The following is a 17,705-nucleotide window of genomic DNA, read 5'->3' as shown; positions in this document are numbered from 1 at the left end:
GTTAGGAGTTTAAAAAAAAATTCTTTTTTTGCAGCGTACAATCAGTAGGTGTCTGTGGGTCCGTAGCACCTTTAGCTGCGTGACCCCGACCCTACTGGCGCAGCCCTTTTTTTTTTTTTTGCTGAACGTGTGGCTGGATGCTCTTAGCTATAAAAGAGCGGTCCGCCACCGTTAGCTAAAGCCCACCCGCCGCTGATCAGTCCCGTAGTACTGATCAGCGTTTTTTTTTTAGGTGCAGGCACTTTTCGGGTTATAGCGGCTTTTTTATTTTTGCACCTATAGTCGGTCCGTGCCACCAGTAGCAGGCCTGTGCTGTGTGGATGGACCGTACCTCTGTGTGCGGCCAGCCCCACCGCTGTCAGTAATTTATCACTGATCAGCATTTTTTTTGGGTTCAGGTGGGTGCATTTTTTTCGGGGTTAAGCGTTTTATTATTTTATTTTTGGGGTATTTTGTGTGGGGTTCTGTGTACGTGCCACCAGCCACTGTTCTGGGCTGAGTGGCTGGACCCCCCCACTGACGTCTGCTCTCCCGGTCACCACCAAGCGCTAATCAGTGCACACACGCTTTATTTTGGTGCAGGGCTTTTTTTTGCGCTAGAAGTGCTTTTTTTTCACGTTTTTTTTCCCTTTTTAGTTTAGATTTTTTCTGTTAGGGCAGGTTTAGATAGGTTAGGGCGGGTTAGGTAGGTACTATCGCACCACACCACATGCAGCACATACACCAATAAAGTTTTTCCCCCCACATATATACACTTCACCCCCATTAGAGTAGGGAAATGGCCTGCAGGGCGTTTTTAGCAGAGGAGGCATATGCCATACTTGCCTACGACACTGAAAGCGTCTCAGAGGACAAGGAAGATCCCCACCTTCCTTATTTCCTCGTCCTCCTCATCATCTAGTTCTGATGATGAGCCACCAAGGCGGCGGAGATGCCGCCAAACGGCTCCGCAAACCTCCTCTGCTCCTGACCCTGTGCCCCATGCTAGTATGAGTCCCCCTGGTGCTCATACTAGTCAAGCCCCCCGGCCAAGTTCACTGGTGCCCCGTACCGGAGAACTTGTCTGGACTGAGCCAGCGGACCACGAGCCCGTGATTCCTGAGTTTGTTGGCGACTCAGGAATCAAGATTGACATCGTCGGGTTCACTGAAATAGACTTCTTTAGTTATTTTTTCAGTGACGACTTTGTCAATCTGATGGTTGACCAGACGAATCTGTACACCCAACAGTTCGTCGCCGCTCACCCAGGCTCACTCTTGGCTAGGCCCAATGGCTGGTTCCCAGTCGATGCAGCCGAAATGAGGACATTTTGGGGCCTCGTGCTGCATATGAGCCTAGTCAAGAAACCCAGTGTCCGGCAATATTGGAGTGGGGACGTCCTTTACCAGACCCCGCTCTACAATATGGCCATGGCACGTCCCCGATTCGAGGCCATTCGAAAATGTTTGCATTATGCTGATAACGCGGCATGTCCCCCCCGAACTGATCCCGCGTATGACCGCCTGTATAAAATCAGGCCGGTCATCAATCACTTCGGGGCCAAATTTTGAGAGGCCGATGTCCCTGGAAGGGAGGTCGCTATTGATGAGTCTCTCATCAGCTTTAAGGGGAGACTCAGCTTCCGGCAATACATCCCTACCAAGCGAGCGCGGTATGGCGTGAAGATGTATAAACTTTGCAAGAGTACCTCAGGGTACACTTGCAAGTTTATGGTGTATGAGGGACGAGATTCCCGTATTGAACCCCCAGATTGTTCCCTCACTCTGGGTGTTAGCGGGAAAATCGTTTGGGGCCTTTTGCACCCATTGCTAGATAAAGGTTACCAGCTTTACGTGGATAACTTTTATACTAGTATCCCTCTCTTCACATCCCTCGCCGCCAGATCCGTGGGACCGGTCCTCAAGCCCGATTGTATTCTGGACTACAATCGGTATATGGGGGGAGTTGATCTTTTTGATCAAGTCCTCAAACCATATAATGCCATGCGGAAAACAAAGATATGGTACAAAAAAGTTGCGGTCTACATGGTACAGGTTGCCATGTACAACGCTTTTGTACTGTCCCAGTACGCTGGCAACACAGGGACATTCCTGCAGTTTCAAGAGGAAGTTCTAAAGACCCTCATCTTTGGTGACCGCCAAAGAGTGGGTCAGAGCACCTCTGGAACTGTGGGCCCCCAGATCGTCCCCGGCCAACACTTTCCAGGTGAGGTCCCCCACACTGGAAAGAAGGGACGATCTCAGAAAAAATGCAGAGTGTGTCGCAAGAGGGGGATTCGTAAGGACACCACCATTCAATGCGACACTTGCCCCGATCATCCGGGCCTCTGCATCAAGGATTGCTTCAGGGAGTATCACACTTCCATGGAGTACTAAATTTTTTATCCTTTCGCCTGATTTTCATTCCCCAGAATTCAACTCCAATGTACCAGTCCAGAGTACATTGTCTTCCAAATTTTAAAACCAACCCCCCCCCCCCCCAAAAAAAAAAAAATCCCAAAACCTGTTGGTTAATACCAGCAATTTAGTATTAAAAATCTAATTTTTCACTTTTACGGACCACTTTTCAAATAACATGTGAGGTGTAAGTACTCACTGTACCCCTTGTTATGATCCTGGAGGGGTCTAGTTTCCAAAATGGTGTCACATATGGGGGGTTTCTGCTGTTCTGGCTCCATGGGATGTTTGATAATGTACATGACCCTGACTTCAATTTCAGCAAAATTCTCTCTTCAAAAGACCAATGGCGCTCCTTCTGTTCTGAGACCTGTAGTGCGCCAGCAGAGCACTTAACATCCACATATGGGGCATTTTAATAATCGGGAGAAATTGGGCTTCAAAGTTTGAGGTCCATTTTCTCCTATTACACCATGTGAAGATGAAAAATTTGGAGTAACACCATCATTTTAGTGTTAAAAATCGAATTTTTCACTTTCACGGCCCACTGTTCAAAAAACCTGTGAGGTGTAAGTACTCACTGTAACCTTGTTACATTCCTGGAGGGGTCTAGTTTCCAAAATGGTGTCACATGTGGGGGGCTTCTGCTGTTCTGGCTCCATGGGAGGTTTGAAAATGTACATGACCCCGACTTAAATTTCAGCAAAATTCTCTCTTCAAAAGACCAATGGTGCTCCTTCTGTTCTGAGACCTGTAGTGCGCCAGCAGAGCACTTAACGTGCACATATGGGGCGTTTTCTTAAATGGGAAAAATTGGGCTTCAAATTTTGGGGTCCATTTTCTCCTATTAACCCTTGTGAAAATGAAAAATTTGGGGTAACACCATCAATTTAGTGTAAAAAATCGAATTTTCCATTTTCACGTCCAACTTCAACGCAAAGTCGTCAAACACCTATGAGGTGTTAAGGCTCACTATACCCCTTGTTATGTTCCTTGAGGGGTGTAGTTTCCAAAATAGTATTCCATGTGGGTTTTTTTTTTTTGCTGTTCTGGCACCATGGGGGCTTCCTAAATGCAACATAGCCCCCAAAAACCATGACAGCAAAATTTGTTTAAAAAAATCCCACAGTTGCTCTTTCCCTCTTGAGCCATGTTGTGAGCCCACAGAGCACTTTATGTCAACATATGAGGTTTTTCCATACTCTAGAGAAAATGGGCTACAATTTTTTTTTCACCTAATACCACTTTTAAAAATGTAAAAAATGGGGCTACAAGAACACGTTAATGTAAAAAATGCAGATTTAGATTTTTCTCCTCTACTTTGCTGCTATTCTTGTGAAACTCCTAAAGGGTTAACAAACTTTCTGAATGTCATTTTGAATATTTTGAGGGGTATGGTTTCTATAATGGGGTCATTTATGGGGTATTTCTCACAGAAAGGACCCTCAAATCCACTTAAAACTTAACTGGTCCCTGAAAAATTCAGATTTTGAAATTTTCATGAAAATATTGAAAATGGCTGCTATACTTTGAATCCCTCTAATGTCTTCAAAAGGTAAAAACATTTAACTTTATGATGTCAACATAAAGTAGACATATTAGGGGAGATTTATCAAAACCTGTGCAAAGGAAAAGTTGACCAGTTGCCCATAGCAACCAATCAGATCGCTACCTTCATTTTGCAGAGGCCTTGTTAAAAATTAAAGTAGTGATCTGATTGGTTGCTATGGGCAACTGGGCACCTTTTCCTCTGCACAGGTTTTAATAAATCTCCCTGATTGTATTTGTGAATCAATATAAAAGTGATTTTGAATATCCATTTTCCTTACAAACAGAGAGTTTCAAAGTTAGAAAAATGCTAAATTTTCAAAATTTTCATGAAATTTGGGGATTTTTCACCAAGAAATTATGCAAGTAATGATGAAAATTTACCACTAACATAAAGTAGAATATGTCACGAAAAAACAATCTCAGAATCAGAATAATCGGTAAAAGCATCCCAGAGTTATTAATGCTTAAAGTGACAGTGGTCAGAATTGCAAAAAATGGCTCCGTCCTTAAAGGGGTACTCCGCCCCTAGACATCTTATCCCCTTTCCAAAGGATAGGGGTTAAGATGTCAGATCGCCACGGTCCCGCTGCTGGGGAGCCACGGGATCATTACAGCACAGAGCGAGTTCGCTCTGTGCGTAATGACGGGCGATACAGGGGATGGAGCAGCGTGACGTCACGGCCCGTCTATGGGAGGGGGCGTGACGACAGCCACACCCCCTCCCATAGACTTGTGTTGAAAGGGGCGAGCCGTGACGTAACGAGGGACCAAGCCGTGACGTAACGATGCTCCATCTGCTGTATCGCCCATCATTAAGTGCAGAGCGAACTCGCTCTGTGCAGTAATGATAGCGGGGTGCCGCAGCGGGGATCCCCAGCAGCAGGACCGCGACGATCTGACATCTTATCCCTTATTCTTTGGATAGGGGATAAGATGTCTAGGGGTGTAGTACCCCTTTAAGGTGAAAATGAGCTGCGTTCTTAAGGGGTTAAGAGTCTATGGTTCTCAGGCAGTATTTACCTTGGCCAGTGTTTAGCAAACAGTGTGCCTCAAGCTGTTCCAAATTACAGCTCCGAGCATGCTGGAAGTTGTAGTTCTGCAACAGCTGTAGGCACACTGCTTGGAAAACACTGACCTAGGCTGTCACACTGCTTGTATCGCACACACTGCTGAAAATCTGTGTTTCTCCAGCTGTTGCAAAAACTACATCCCCCAGCATGCCGGACTACCAAAGGGTGCCTGGGCATGCTGGGAGTTGTAGTTTTTAAACAGCTGGGAAACACTGCTTTACAACGCATAGAAATAACAGAACCGCCTCCTACTCCAGTTACATTCCTGCACACGCAGCAGAAGACGTGGCTCTCGCGAAAATACCAAGCGCCTAGCGAGAACACTACGTGCTGACGTCACCAGCCCAATGCTTTTCTGTCGGCGTATTCATTTTCTCTTTTGTGGCTTTTAAATGTGACGTCACTCGCTCCCTGCTGCTTTTCTTCAGTACTGGAACTATGGCCCGCCTCCGAATTTAAAGGGGAAGTCGCTACTATCCGAGGCCTGTTAGGCCTCCAACGGTCCCCGGTGTTTCCTGAATGCATCCTGCTCGCTCCGGACAAGGGTTCACTGTGAGGCCGTGACTACAGGTAACTGAGAGGACGGCGGCTGCGAGGGGATAAGGGAGTTCCGTAAGCTTTGTTCACATGGTTCTCTATCACCCCTGAGACCATGCTATTCTAAACTTCTGCACGTGAACACTGGGAACCTCATGGGGGGCCGTATATGAGTATTAGTGTATGTATGTGTGTCTGCACAACTGTATGTGTGTGTATATTGCCATCCCTGAGTATTAGTGTGTGTGTGTGTGTGTGTGTGTGTGTGTGTGTATATATTGCCATCCCTGAATATTAGTGTGTGTATGTGTGTATATTGCCATCCCTGAGTATTAGTGTATGTGTGTGTCTGCACAACTGTATGTATGTGTGTCTGCACAACTGTATGTATGTCTGCACAACTGTATGTATGTATGTGTGTATATTGCCATCCCTGAGTATTAGTGTGTGTCTGCACAACTGTATATATACTGCCATCCCTGAGTATTAGTGTGTGTGTCTGCACAACTGTATATATACTGCCATCCCTGAGTATTAGTGTGTGTGTCTGCACAACTGTATATATACTGCCATCCCTGAGTATTAGTGTGTGTGTGTCTGCACAACTGTATATATACTGCCATCCCTGAGTATTAGTGTGTGTGTGTCTGCACAACTGTATATATACTGCCATCCCTGAGTATTAGTGTGTGTGTCTGCACAACTGTATATATACTGCCATCCCTGAGTATTAGTGTGTGTGTGTCTGCACAACTGTATATATACTGCCATCCCTGAGTATTAATGTGTGTGTCTGCACAACTGTGTATATATACTGCCATCCCTGAGTATTAGTGTGTGTGTGTGTCTGCACAACTGTATATATATACTGCCATCCCTGAGTATTAGTGTGTGTGTCTGCACAACTGTGTATATATACTGCCATCCCTGAGTATTAGTGTGTGTGTGTCTGCACAACTGTGTATATATACTGCCATCCCTGAGTATTAGTGTGTGTGTGTCTGCACAACTGTGTATATATACTGCCATCCCTGAGTATTAGTGTGTGTGTCTGCACAACTGTGTATATATACTGCCATCCCTGAGTATTAGTGTGTGTGTGTCTGCACAACTGTGTATATATACTGCCATCCCTGAGTATTAGTGTGTGTGTCTGCACAACTGTGTATATATACTGCCATCCCTGAGTATTAGTGTGTGTGTGTCTGCACAACTGTGTATATATACTGCCATCCCTGAGTATTAGTGTGTGTGTGTCTGCACAACTGTATATATACTGCCATCCCTGAGTATTAATGTGTGTCTGCACAACTGTGTATATATACTGCCATCCCTGAGTATTAGTGTGTGTCTGCACAACTGTATATATACTGCCATCCCTGAGTATTAGTGTGTGTCTGCACAACTGTATATATACTGCCATCCCTGAGTATTAGTGTGTGTCTGCACAACTGTATATATACTGCCATCCCTGAGTATTAGTGTGTGTCTGCACAACTGTATATATACTGCCATCCCTGAGTATTAGTGTGTGTGTGTCTGCACAACTGTATATATACTGCCATCCCTGAGTATTAGTGTGTGTCTGCACAACTGTATATATACTGCCATCCCTGAGTATTAGTGTGTGTCTGCACAACTGTATATATACTGCCATCCCTGAGTATTTGTGTCTGCACAACTGTATATATACGTGCTGCACAGATCTCCTTAGTACAGCTTTACTTTGCTTGGTGCTCTAGGCATAAATTATAGGGTAAAATCAGGGTTTACACATGTCTGAACACATTTTGGTTTATGCACTTTTTGGCTCTTAAAATCATGGCTTTGTCTAAGCGGAGGCACAGGCATGGACAAAGTCCAGTAAGTGAGGGTTGGCTAATACTCCTCCTGTGCTCTCTCCTGTCTGATGGCACTCCTCCTGTGCTCTCTCCTGTCTGATGGCACTCCTCCTGTGCTCGGCTCCTGTCTGATGGCACTCCTCCTGTGCTCTCTCCTGTCTGATGGCACTCCTCCTGTGCTCTCTCCTGTCTGATGGCACTCCTCCTGTGCTCTCTCCTGTCTGATGGCACTCCTCCTGTGCTCTCTCCTGTCTGATGGCACTCCTCCTGTGCTCTCTCCTGTCTGATGGCACTCCTCCTGTGCTCGGCTCCTGTCTGATGGCACTCCTCCTGTGCTCTCTCCTGTCTGATGGCACTCCTCCTGTGCTCGCTCTTGTCTGATGGCACTCCTCCTGTGCTCTCTCCTGTCTGATGGCACTCCTCCTGTGCTCTCTCCTGTCTGATGGCACTCCTCCTGTGCTCTCTCCTGTCTGATGGCACTCCTCCTGTGCTCTCTCCTGTCTGATGGCACTCCTCCTGTGCTCTCTCCTGTCTGATGGCACTCCTCCTGTGCTCTCTCCTGTCTGATGGCACTCCTCCTGTGCTCTCTCCTGTCTGATGGCACTCCTCCTGTGCTCTCTCCTGTCTGATGGCACTCCTCCTGTGCTCTCTCCTGTCTGATGGCACTCCTCCTGTGCTCTCTCCTGTCTGATGGCACTCCTCCTGTGCTCTCTCCTGTCTGATGGCACTCCTCCTGTGCTCTCTCCTGTCTGATGGCACTCCTCCTGTGCTCTCTCCTGTCTGATGGCACTCCTCCTGTGCTCGCTCCTGTCTGATGGCACTCCTCCTGTGCTCGCTCCTGTCTGATGGCACTCCTCCTGTGCTCGCTCCTGTCTGATGGCACTCCTCCTGTGCTCGCTCCTGTCTGATGGCACTCCTCCTGTGCTCGCTCCTGTCTGATGGCACTCCTCCTGTGCTCGCTCCTGTCTGATGGCACTCCTCCTGTGCTCGCTCCTGTCTGATGGCACTCCTCCTGTGCTCGCTCCTGTCTGATGGCACTCCTCCTGTGCTCGCTCCTGTCTGATGGCACTCCTCCTGTGCTCGCTCTTGTCTGATGGCACTCCTCCTGTGCTCGCTCTTGTCTGATGGCACTCCTCCTGTGCTCGCTCTTGTCTGATGGCACTCCTCCTGTGCTCGCTCTTGTCTGATGGCACTCCTCCTGTGCTCGCTCCTGTCTGATGGCACTCCTCCTGTGCTCGCTCTTGTCTGATGGCACTCCTCCTGTGCTCGCTCTTGTCTGATGGCACTCCTCCTGTGCTCGCTCTTGTCTGATGGCACTCCTCCTGTGCTCGCTCTTGTCTGATGGCACTCCTCCTGTGCTCGGCTCCTGTCTGATGGCACTCCTCCTGTGCTCGGCTCCTGTCTGATGGCACTCCTCCTGTGCTCGGCTCCTGTCTGATGGCACTCCTCCTGTGCTCTCTCCTGTCTGATGGCACTCCTCCTGTGCTCGGCTCCTGTCTGATGGCACTCCTCCTGTGCTCGCTCTTGTCTGATGGCACTCCTCCTGTGCTCGCTCTTGTCTGATGGCACTCCTCCTGTGCTCGCTCTTGTCTGATGGCACTCCTCCTGTGCTCGCTCTTGTCTGATGGCACTCCTCCTGTGCTCGCTCTTGTCTGATGGCACTCCTCCTGTGCTCTCTCCTGTCTGATGGCACTCCTCCTGTGCTCGGCTCCTGTCTGATGGCACTCCTCCTGTGCTCGGCTCCTGTCTGATGGCACTCCTCCTGTGCTCGGCTCCTGTCTGATGGCACTCCTCCTGTGCTCGGCTCCTGTCTGATGGCACTCCTCCTGTGCTCGGCTCCTGTCTGATGGCACTCCTCCTGTGCTCTCTCCTGTCTGATGGCACTCCTCCTGTGCTCTCTCCTGTCTGATGGCACTCCTCCTGTGCTCTCTCCTGTCTGATGGCACTCCTCCTGTGCTCGGCTCCTGTCTGATGGCACTCCTCCTGTGCTCGGCTCCTGTCTGATGGCACTCCTCCTGTGCTCGGCTCCTGTCTGATGGCACTCCTCCTGTGCTCGGCTCCTGTCTGATGGCACTCCTCCTGTGCTCGGCTCCTGTCTGATGGCACTCCTCCTGTGCTCGCTCTTGTCTGATGGCACTCCTCCTGTGCTCGCTCTTGTCTGATGGCACTCCTCCTGTGCTCGCTCTTGTCTGATGGCACTCCTCCTGTGCTCGCTCTTGTCTGATGGCACTCCTCCTGTGCTCTCTCCTGTCTGATGGCACTCCTCCTGTGCTCGGCTCCTGTCTGATGGCACTCCTCCTGTGCTCGCTCTTGTCTGATGGCACTCCTCCTGTGCTTGCTCTTGTCTGATGGCACTCCTCCTGTGCTCGCTCTTGTCTGATGGCACTCCTCCTGTGCTTGCTCTTGTCTGATGGCACGCCTCCTGTGCTTTCTCTTGTCTATCAGACAGGAGAGAGCACAGAGGAGTGCTAGCCCACCCTCACTTACTTTTTCATACCTGTGCTTCCGTATGGACAAAGCCATGATTTTATAAGCCATGATTTCTAGAAAAAGGAAATAACATTTTCTTATGAAGTATATTAAAAAGGTAAATGTTTTGCCAAGATGTACAACAAATGGAAAGTTTTTAAATATTTGCGATAACAGTGCCCAATGTATTGAGTTTATGTATTTTGGGCTGTACTGAGGATCTGGCCATAGAGGGAAAGTCTAAAACTGCAGTGGGTAGGCTGCTATATAACGCTATGAAACTGATTGAAGGCCTCAGAACCACCAAAAAAAGGATCAATTCATTAGGAAGATGGTGGCATGGGAGAGGGCCATCCTTTTTATTTCTGTCTAAAGCACATGTGGGAGTATAAGGTAACTATGGGAGGGGAAAAAATTCTTGTGTACTACAGATGAGATTCTTTATTGGGATTTTTAATGCAGAATGTACATAATGCAATATTTACTTGGGCCTTAGATGCCACATTACAGTATGTTCCATATGGTTGTACTTTAAAACTGTTCTGCCTTTTTTCTTGTAGAATTTTATGAAAGGAATATTTAAACTTCTTCATCAAAGTGTAAGGACCTTCTCCCAGCTATCAGCAAAAAAAACTTTGCTGTGTCAGGTTGCTTTACACTGCTACCCTTCTCACTTACCTCCTCTTGGCACCTCACATTTAAAGTTTGCTCTTCAAACCTCTAGTTGTCACAACATGGCAGAGCAGCGGTATTGTGTAGAGTATGCCAAGCGCGGGACTGCTGGTTGCAAGAAGTGTAAGGAGAAAATCGGCAAGGGACTAGTGCGGATTGGGAAAATCGTTCCAAATCCCTTTAGTGAGTCTGCTGGCGATATGAAAGAGTGGTACCATGTCAAGTGTATGTTTGAGAAGCTGGAACGTGCTCGGGCAACTACAAAGAAGATTGACGACCTCACAGAGCTTGAAGGCTGGCAGGAACTACAGGACCCAGAGAAAGATCTCATCAACCAGCATGTTACAGGTTATTTATGTTTTTTGTTGAATGCAGCCCCTATAACTATCGCAACTGGTCAAGTGATCACCTAAATTGTCTTGGACATGTATTGACTAGCCATAGTCCGATATTTTGGCCTACAATGAAAATGCAGCCTTGCATGACCAATCAATAGTTTGAGATGTCTGTGACTGTAATGCTTCAAAGGGGTATTCTCCTAATCGTTATTCCCTATGCTGTGTATAGCAGATTGGTTGGGGTCCAACTGCCGTGGCTTCTAAACAGTGTTCAGCACTAAGCTCTGAGAGTGGCCTACACCTCAAAGGGAATGAATGGAGCTCTAGCTGCGGGTGCGGCCACTGCATTAATTTGGAGGATGTTTGTCCTTCATTCTTGGGATTGGTGGGAGGCCATACAGTCAGATACCCACCAATTCACTAGTTATTCTCTGTCCTGTGAAGAGATAACTAGATTATAAGAATATCCTTTTGAAATGCCTTTATCCTTTTCTAGACAGGAAAAATGTGGACATCTTTCAGTTACGGTAAAATGGCTTTTATGTTTTAAAGGGGTACTCCGCTGCTCAGCGTTTGGAACAAACTGTTCCGAATGCTGGTGCTGGGAGCATGTGACTTCATAGCCCGGCCCCCTCATGACATCACGCTGGGCGTGACCACATGAGAGGCAGGGCTATGAAGTCATGTGCTCCCAGCGCCAGTGTTCGGAACAGTTTGTTCCAAAGGCTGAGCAGCGGAGTATCCCTTTAAGCCCTTCAAGTTTTTGAATGTTGGCTCTATGCTTACAGGACCCTTTAAACAATTTTATATGATCCTTCAAAGTGCACTAATAGGTACACTGCTCAAAAAAATAAAGGGAACACTTAGCACAATGGAACTCCAAGTCAATCACACTTCTGTGAAATCACACTGTCAACTCAGGAAGCAACACTGATTGACAATAAATTTCACATGCTGTTGTGCAAATGGAACAGACAATAGGTGGAAATTATAGGCAATTAGCAAGACACCCCCAATAAAGGAGTGGTTCTGCAGGTGGTGACCACAGACCACTTCTCATTTTCTATGCTTCCTGGCTGATGTTTTGGTCACTTTTTGAATGCTCGCGGTGCTTTCACTCTAGTGGTAGCATGAGACGGAGTCTACAACCCACACAAGTGGTTCAGGTAGTGCAACTCATCCAGGATGGCACATCAATGCGAGCTGTGGCAAGAAGGTTTGCTGTGTCTGTCAGCGTAGTGTCCAGAGCATGAAGGCGCTACCAGGAGATAGGCCAGTACATCAGGAGACGTGGAGGAGGTCATAAGAGGGCAACAACCCAGCAGAAGAACTCCTTTGTGCAAGGAGCAGCACTGCCAGAGCCCTGCAAAATGACCTCCAGCAGGTCACAAATGTGCATGTGTCCACTCAAATGGTCAGAAACAGACTCCATGAGGGCCTGATATCCACAGGAGGGTGTTGTGCTGACAGCCCAACACCATGCAGGACGTTTGGCATTTGCCAAAGGACACCAAGATTGGCAAATTCGCCATTGGCGCCCTGTGCTCTTCGCAGATGAAAGCAGATTCACACTGAGCACATGTGACAGACGTGGCAGAGTCTGGGGACGCCGTGGAGAATGTTCTGCTTCCTGCAACACCCTCCAGTGTAATGGTGTGGGGTGGCATTTCTTTGGGGGGCTGCACAGCCCTCCATGGGCTTGCCAGAGGTAGCCTGACTGCCATTAGGTACTGAGATGAGATCCTCAGACCCCTTGTGAGACCATATGTTGGTGTGGTTGGCCCTGGGTTCCTTCTTATGCAAGACAATGCTAGACCTCATGTGGCTGGAGTGTGTCAGCAGTTCCTGCAAGAGGAAGGCATTGATGCTATGGACTGGCCTGCCCGTTCCCCAGACCTGAATCCAAATGAGCACATCTGGAACATCAGGTCTCGCTCCATCCACCAATGCCACGTTGCACCAGACTGTCCAGGAGTTGGCAGATGCTTTAGTCCAGGTCTGTGAGGACATCCCTCAGGAGACCATCCGCCACCTCATCAGGAGCATGCCCAGGCATTGTAGGGAGGTCATACGGGCACGTGGAGGCCACACACACTACTGAGCCTCATTTTGACTTGTTTTAAGGACATTACATCAAAGTTGGATCAGCCTGTAGTGTGGTTTCCACTTTGATTTTGAGTGTGACTCCATATCCAGACCTCCATGGGTTGATAAATTTGATTTCCATCGATAATTTTTGTGTGATTTTGTTGTCAGCACATTCAACTATGTAAAGACAAAAGTAATTCATACAATTAGTTCATTCAGATCTAGGATGTGTTATCTTAGTGTTCCCTTAATTTTTAATATATATATATATATATATATATATATATATATATATATATATATAATTAAAAATATTATATAAAAAAAATAAAGGGAACGCTAAGATAACACATATACATATATAGTTTTTTTTTTTGTTTTGTTTTTATGAGCAGTGTATTTGTGACTCTATGCCAAAGTTGAAAATTCAGCTTTTGCCCAAACTTTTTAGAACATTGATCAATTTCAGATTGGTGGAGATCCAACACTACACAATATAATGTAGGGCACTATTTATAATGAAGTGCTGCAGCCTAGTCATCTGACTTGTAGGGACTGGGAGTTGGATTGTATGGGGCGTAAGTAGCTATTTCAAGTTGTGGACTATATTGAAGATCTATAAAATAAGTTTTGAATAGTAATATATTGCATAAATATGTGGTGTTCTCAAGTTTCAGTAAACTGCTGTTCAAATGCATTGTAATCTTACTCTACAACTTTGATTTTGTTGACAGAGCTTGCTGCCAAAGCAGGGGCTGCACCCACTCCCCGGAAAAAGACCCCATCGAAAGCAAACCAATCCCAAGCAACACAGGGTACTACTCCTATAAAAGCACCTGCTGCAAATCCTTCACCTCTGAAGTTTTCAGGCTTTTCTGGTAGGTGTTTGCTAAAACCATTTAAAACCCATGCAACTAATTTCTAAAAGATTGAACACTATTTTGCCCAATGAAACCAGTGGGGGCAATCTGTGACGGATGGAACACAGCAAGAAATGATGGCATTAAATCTGGTGAAGGCTGAAAATAGCCATGTTGTTTATGCTCAAAAATTTTATATTCGCTACATATTTATATATTTTTTGCATTTTTGGTGTGCTATCTCGCATTTATTAGGACAATGTGCAGTGTAGGACAAGTTTACATGCTCTGGAAAAAAAAAACTATAACATTACCAGTGTGGTCAAGATTCTGTGTAATCTGCATCATGCTGGTTTCACGCTAGAAAGCCTTCATGTCAATTCAAGGCAGAAATCATAGTTTCACCTGTAGATTTTTTTTCTGTAGCTTATCTTGAAAATCCATAGTGAGTTGTTTGGTGCAAATCCTGATCGTGTGCTCATAGCCTTTAGTTGACAAAAAAAATTGTGTTGAATAGTAGTTTGCTTCAGTTCTACTAAAGAAGTAGTGAGTTGTAGGAAATTCGTTATATAATTCTTATCGCAGGGGGTTCAACCCCCTGCGATAAGAATTATATAATATACCCCCCCACGATCTCCTGCATGGTGCAGGGGTTAACGTGCCCCCTCCATGTATCTATGGGAGAGCCACAGATACACGAGCTGGTGTACTTGTGTATCTCCAGCTATCCCATAGAAATGCATGGAGGGAGCATATCGACTCGTGCCCAAGGATCACCATACAGGAGATCTGGGGGTGGGGAGCATATAGAGGCTGGGGTAAAAGCTACAGCTCAGCTATTTGAAGTATATTACAAAGGTGCATAACTTTTGATATGCAATGGATTTAAAAATAATTTGCTGGACCACCTTTTTAAAATGCAGTTCTGAACAAAGCAGTTCTAATCGGGAGATTACCACCAGCTTGCAATGTGAAGAACATTAGGTGAATACTTTTTGGTCAACAGTCTTCATTTCTTATTCTAACAGCTAAACCAGACCCATCATCACCTGCAACCAGTTCTGCAACCAGTGGCTCAAGTCTTTCTACAGCACAGTGTGATCCCAAGCACAAGGACTGTCTGCTGCGTGAATTTCGCAAGCTATGTGTCATGGTAGCAGACCAGGCAAGCTACAATACCAAGACACAGATCATCCATGACTTTCTGACAAAAGGAACAAGTGGAGGTATAACTAGCAAGTGGAAAAAAATGACATTTATTTGAACTAAGTTATTCCATTTTGAAACCTACTTAAAAAAAAAAAAGAAAAATTGTTTGAATTCTTAACCCCTTAGGGACTGACCAGTGTAACAGACTATCTGCTGCTCTATGCTGCTGCGCAGGCAGAGAGCAGTAGATTGCCGGTCAGACAGCGTCGTCCGGTAAGCTGATCGGGACATCACGATTTTGTCGCGATAGTCCCGATCAGCTCCGCTGAGCTGCTGGGATTCTTTTACTTTCGGTTTAGACGCCGCAATCAACATTGATCGTGGCGTCTAAAGGGTTAATGCCGGGCAGTGGCCTGGTCGGCTGTACCTGGCATTAGCCGTGGGTCCTGGCTGCCCGTAGCAACCGGGACCCACCGGGTTTAACCCGTTCTCCGCCGCTGAGAATGGTTTAAACCTGTTAAACTCGACCAGGGCGTACAGGTACGTCCTGAGTCTTTAAGGATTGGGGATGCAGATCAGAGGTGTCAACTTGAGCATACAGCAGCTAAGTACTGGAAGGATGATTTTTTTTTTTTTTTTTTTTTTTTTTTTTTTTTTAATATAGTAGTTTAATAAAAGCTGTATACCTTTTTGGCATCAGTTGATTGTTTTAAACTTTTTTTTTTTTCATCTGTACCCCTTTAAAATGGGAAGGGGAGGCTGGGAGCCTCAAACAGATGCATACTCCCCATCTCTCTTCTACAATGTAGGCTAATGCCCTGGGAAACTGATCTGTACATGACCCAACCCTTAATAATATGTATAGAGATTCCTTAACGCCCGGGCCACCATACTGCAACTCAATATGATTTAATCTAATTGTACAGACGTCTGATTTTTGCCTAGCAATTCCATGTTTCTACTTGTAACAACGCCTAATCACCTACATATTCTAGTTAGATACATATGTGGAATTGTGTTTTGCCTTTGCTTTTTTTTGTAATTTTTTTTTAACCTATTTCTGTTAAGAAAATTGGTCTTTTCTTCTTGAAAAATGTAATAAATTAAGTTATACAAAAAAGAGTGTGTTTGCACGTACACTATGCAATTTTCATAAGAGCACCAGAGATCTGTGTACAGCGCTGTAACTTTAATAGCAATGGTGATTAGTATTGCTGCATTATCCCGTACAAGTAAATGGAATGCAAAAAGTATAGTGATGTGCAGAGAAGTGTAAATGATAGTGCTCAGGAGTGCCACAACCTCTAAGGCAGTGTTTCCCAACCAGGGTGCCTCCAGCTGTTGCAAAACTACAACTCCTAGCATGCCCGGATGGCCAAAGGCTGACTGGGCATGCTGAGAGTTGTAGTTTTGCAACAGTTGGAACCACCCTGGTTGGAAATCACTGCTCTATGTTCTCCTCAAAACAGCTGCCATACCGTCTAATCTAATATTGATGATCTATCCTTAATGTAGACTATGAATATAAAAAACCCTGGATCACCTTTATAATGTGATCCTAGGATTAGTTAAAAATAGTAATTGATCCAAGTTGTTGTTTTGCTGTCACAGATGGCTTTCATGGAGATACTTACCTAACAGTGAAGCTGTTGCTACCGGGTGTTATTAAGAATGTGTACAACCTCAACGATAAGCAGATTGTCAAGCTTTATAGTCGCGTGTTTAACTGCAACCAGGAAAAAATGGTTCGAGACCTTGAGCAGGTAATATTCATGAATAAGTGGTTGAGTTATTAGCAAATTTCAGCTGCTGTTATGTTTTTGTTTAACCTATTACATTTTTTATTAGGGCGATGTGTCAGAAACTGTTCGAATTTTCTTTGAAGAGAGCAAAACCTTTCCACCAGCTGCAAAAAGTCTGCTGACAATCCATGAGGTGGATGACATGTTAAATCGGCTTTCCAAAATGACCAAAGAGGAGGACCAGCAGAAGGTCCTGGAGGAGATAGCAAACAGGTAGTGCATTGCATGGCAGAATACTTATTCACTCAGTTTACTTAAAGGGGTTATCCAGGAAAAAACTTTTTCTCAGTCGCTCTTCATTGGGGGACACCTTACTGATGGGTATATGCTCTTGCCACTAGGCGGCTCTCCCTGGCAGGATACACCCGCCCACCTGCAGTGAGGTAATCAGTTTTAGCTAGTGTCAGCAAGGAGGCAAAACACAGGTCTGGGTGCTCCCCAGACCTGGTCTTTTTTTTTTATTATTTTCTAGTAAGGGCTGTTTAGTTAGGTTCTTTATTCCCTTTTGTTTCCCATATGTGGCTAAGGGGCCCGGGGCATTGAGCAAAATGCACTGTTAACCCCGTCCCGCCAACAGCCAGCGCAAAGGGGTTGTACCTAGGGGGACCCGGACCCTATCTTCCCTGCTCGTCCTGTCTGTCGCAGCATGACGTGATGCAGGTGACTAAAAAGCTGGCTGAAGACATCTTGGGTGAGTATGGGGGCGACTGAGGTGAGTAAACAACCTCCTCCCCCTTTCCCCACCTCCCCGAACGAGCAGTGGTATTATGCCCCTATTCTGGGGTTGTTTTTTGGGGGGTCCAGGCAGTGAGGGGTTCAACCCTCGCTATTTTATTCATGCAGCTTCGGCTGCATCTAATGACTTTGGTAGGAAGGTTACCAGGAACTTTTTCCCGGCTAGATGCGTTCAACTTTATTCATGTCCCGCCGGC

At 46.1% G+C, this 17,705-nt stretch overlaps 1 protein-coding gene across 2 annotated transcripts in view; it reads left to right on the top strand.

Moving 5' to 3' along the window:
• Window positions 1–5,323: 5,323 nt before the first annotated feature.
• Window positions 5,324–17,705, top strand: part of LIG3 (DNA ligase 3) — a 29,026-nt gene continuing 16,644 nt past the window's right edge. The window contains exons 1-6 of one of the 2 annotated variants that reach the window (XM_056556516.1): window positions 5,324–5,587; window positions 10,425–10,884; window positions 13,697–13,840; window positions 14,851–15,048; window positions 16,583–16,734; window positions 16,820–16,986. In XM_056556516.1, coding sequence (XP_056412491.1) covers window positions 10,431–10,884; window positions 13,697–13,840; window positions 14,851–15,048; window positions 16,583–16,734; window positions 16,820–16,986 — 1,115 coding nt within the window. In that variant the 5' untranslated portion in view covers window positions 5,324–5,587; window positions 10,425–10,430. Of the gene's footprint in view, window positions 5,588–5,610; window positions 5,630–10,424; window positions 10,885–13,696; window positions 13,841–14,850; window positions 15,049–16,582; window positions 16,735–16,819; window positions 16,987–17,705 lie in introns of those variants that run through there. The other variant, XM_056556517.1, reaches the window with a different exon arrangement.

This window comes from Hyla sarda, chromosome 2 (genome assembly GCF_029499605.1).
Source record: "Hyla sarda isolate aHylSar1 chromosome 2, aHylSar1.hap1, whole genome shotgun sequence".
NCBI lineage: Eukaryota > Metazoa > Chordata > Amphibia > Anura > Hylidae > Hyla > Hyla sarda.
The sequence above is the reverse complement of the archived record's forward strand: the minus strand, read 5'-3'. Positions and strand labels throughout refer to the sequence as shown.